This window comes from Hipposideros armiger, unplaced genomic scaffold (genome assembly GCF_001890085.2).
Source record: "Hipposideros armiger isolate ML-2016 unplaced genomic scaffold, ASM189008v1 scaffold_347, whole genome shotgun sequence".
In the NCBI taxonomy this organism is placed as follows: domain Eukaryota; kingdom Metazoa; phylum Chordata; class Mammalia; order Chiroptera; family Hipposideridae; genus Hipposideros; species Hipposideros armiger.
The window spans coordinates 2195236-2198504 of NW_017731697.1; the positions used below are offsets into that span (position 1 = coordinate 2195236).

The window sequence follows — 3269 nt, forward strand, 5'->3', positions numbered from 1 at the left end:
TCACCCTGTAGACACAGACTTACTGAAAAGCCTACATACAGGATGTGCTGAGGAGCAGAAAACAAAGATTAGGGTGATGGAAGCATGACCTTCAAAACAGAAATTCAAGTTGTAGGGACCAGATAATACGGCTCCTGGCTGTCTGAGCCGCCTCTAAAGATATCAATTTGCTACTTCTAAGTTCCGACTTCTGGTCAGCATAAGCTGTGTCTGGGATCCTTGCTTCCCACGAAAGAGGAGCAGCCAACATTCTCTGGAAAGGGAAGAGGTCGGGGGTCGCGCCTTGGGGGCTCCCTCTTGGGGTTCTCCTGGCCCCTGGACGCCGGCGTGGCTGTGCGTCCCCGCAGGATGTGAGCCGCGCGGGTGCGCTCGGTTCTCAGCCGCTCTCCCCTCGGTAAGGGGGTGGGGAGGTGGGAGGGGAAAGCACCGGCGGACGCACCGGGCTGACACCGAAGCTCCCGCCGCCAGAGGGCGCTGCTGAACCGGGAGCCGTTCTCAGGCTCGGCAACCAAGGTCTTGCATCGTCCCGGGAAGGAGCTGGGGCCTGGTACACCTCCCTCGAGCCAACCCCTGGGCACGCAGCAGGGCCGGGAAGCACCCAAGGTGCGCGCGCCCTTCCCCGCGCGGCCTCGCGCGCCCCTTTCTTCGCTCGAGGGTTCGGACCATGCGTCACAGACGCACACCCACCAGCGCGCGCTTTGCTTGGGGCCCATTCGGGAGCCAACCGAAACCTCTCTGAGCCACGGACCCCTTTAGAAGGACCCTGCCGTGCAGAACTGCCTTATGGGCAGTTGCCTGAGCCGGCCTCACCCCTGGCCACCGTCCCACGCTCTGCTGGGTGGGGACCCTTGGGAGAGACCGGAGCGCCTCAGGTCCGCGTCCCCCGCCGGTCATGTTTCCCCGGTTTGCCGAGTTCACTCTGGGGCCCCGACGCTGGACCTGGCTTTGCCCCGTCGTATCGGGCGCCATAGGCGGTTTGTCATAGTCCATCGGTGGCAGTATCCAATCCAGCAGGCCCGGCGTTTGTTCCTGGGAGTCTTTTCCTCAGTGCCCAGAAGTAGCCCTCAGAAGCCAGTGCTGTCTGCCTGCAGCTCCAAGATGTTCTGCACCTCAGTGATCTTGAAGATAGCATCTGCTAAGGCCAAACTGACCCTCCTTTTGGCTCTGAAACAGACAGTCATGTACGTGTGGTCTTCACTGTCGGGTCACCTACCTAATCCTGGTGGAAAGGAGGCCGGGGTGAGGTCCCTGGAACAGAGCTGTCAACTGAGAGCCAAGGAAAAGAAGGACCCGACCGCCCTGGTGGACAGCGGGACGGGCCTAGCGCTGCAAGAGGAAAGCCACCCAGTCCCCGATAGGCAGGACCACCAGAGAGGGGGCTCCGATGGCAGAGGGGGTGCTCAGTCCGCGTTTAGGCGCCTGATGGTCAACGGAGTCCTCTCTTCCTTCGTGCCCAGACCTGGGCCTCTGCGGAGAGTCTCCTGTTCCAAGAGCCCCGAAGACAGCCTGGTTAAGAGGTCCCCGACCTACTTGAGCTCATGCAGAAAACGAAATGCCATCACCAGTTCCTACAGCTCCACCCGAGGGTTCCCACCGCTGTGGAGAAGCCATCCAGGTACAGCTGGGCTGCGGAGCCCAGCCTCATCCCATCCTCATGTGCCCGCAAAAAAAGCCAGTGAGGAAAGCCATGCGACTAGCTCCTCAGCCTCAGTGGAACCACAAAGGAAGACCACGCAGGAAAAGGTTGCGGAGGTCACTTCAGGGCAGAAACAAAACTTGAGGAGTTGTTCACCCCCATCCGACAATTCCAGGCCCCGGAAGCGCAAGATTCCTCTGCTGCTGCCTTGGAGGCGAAATGACCCACTAATCCTGCTCCCAGTCCCCCAGCCAGGCTATCGAGTCAGGGCTGAAGACCTTGACTTAGAGAAGAGAGCTGCGCTCCAGTGGATCAACAAGGTCTTGGAAGGGTAAGACAGGTCCTCTCAGACTGCAGTGACCCCTCAGCCTCACACATATATTATGTGCATATGTATGATATAAGTGTACATATAATATATAACTAATATTACAACGTATGCATATATAATATGTATATGTTGCATATGTTCTATATGTAATGTGTATAACAATGAATGTTATATATACACACAACATGTACATGCATAATATGTATAATATGTATACAATACATAATGTGTATTATATTACATATTATATGACTTTTTGTTAATCTACCAAATGTTCCTGAGTCTTTACACTTTGAATTTTGAGGGAAAATTGACTTACTCCATGTAGTTTTGTTTTTTCAACTCTTGTGAATATATAATTTCAAAATAAAAAGTTAAAAGTAATATACCTTAGATTAATACTAATTAATACTAATTTATTTCCAATAAATAAGAGAAATTTTGCTCCAATATAGATATATTATCTCTTCCCTCTTCTGAGAAAATATTGCATCTTCATGTGTTAAATACCCAGGTTGATAATTACAGTTTTGCAATCTTTTGGCTTTTAACTCACAGAAAGAAAAAAAGAAAATCAGTGTTTTATATTTACCTACACATTTGCCTTTTCCAGTGTTATTTATTTGTTTATATGAATTCGAATTAGCATCCCACATGAAGGTTTTGAGACCAGATCAAACTCACTAATTTGTTCCAGGAGGGTTTGTTTGTTTGTTTGTTTGTTTGTTTGTTTGTTTGTTAGGTTTCCTTAGGATTTTCTACATAGACAATCATGCCATCTGGAAATGAAGAGAGTTTTACTTTTCAATCAATATCCCTTTTATTGCTTTTTAAATTACCTTATTACAGGGACTAGAACTTCCTTAGTTGAATAAGAATGAGAGTGAATATTTTTTGCCTTGTTCTGGATCATAGAGGAAAAGCATTCAGTCTTTCACCATTAATTATTATGTTGGCTGTAGGTTTTTTGTAAGATTATTTTATAAGGTTGAGGATGATCCCCTCTATTCCTAATGTAATAAGAGATTTTTTAAAACCATGAATGGCAGTTGAATTTTGTCAAAATCTTTTTCTGTGCCAATTGATATGATCATATATGATTTTTCTTCTTTAGCCTATTGATATGGTTGGTGGATTACATTAATTTTACTATATTGAACCAGCCTTGCATACTTGGAATAAATCCCACTTTTCATGGTATATTATTATTTTTATACATTGTTGGATTTGATTTGATGAAATTTTCAGGGTTTTTGCACCTACATTCATGAGAGATTTGGTTTTTCCTTTTTTTTTTTTTTT

General features: G+C 47.7%; 1 protein-coding gene across 1 annotated transcript in view; it reads left to right on the forward strand.

Annotated features, from left to right (window-relative positions):
* Positions 1-515: 515 nt before the first annotated feature.
* LOC109392761 (nuclear envelope pore membrane protein POM 121-like) overlaps positions 516-3269 on the forward strand; it is a 7437-nt gene continuing 4683 nt past the window's right edge. Inside the window, exon 1 of the mRNA XM_019661396.1 lies at positions 516-1967. Coding sequence (XP_019516941.1) covers positions 784-1967 — 1184 coding nt within the window. The 5' untranslated portion in view covers positions 516-783. The remainder of the gene's footprint in view (positions 1968-3269) is intronic.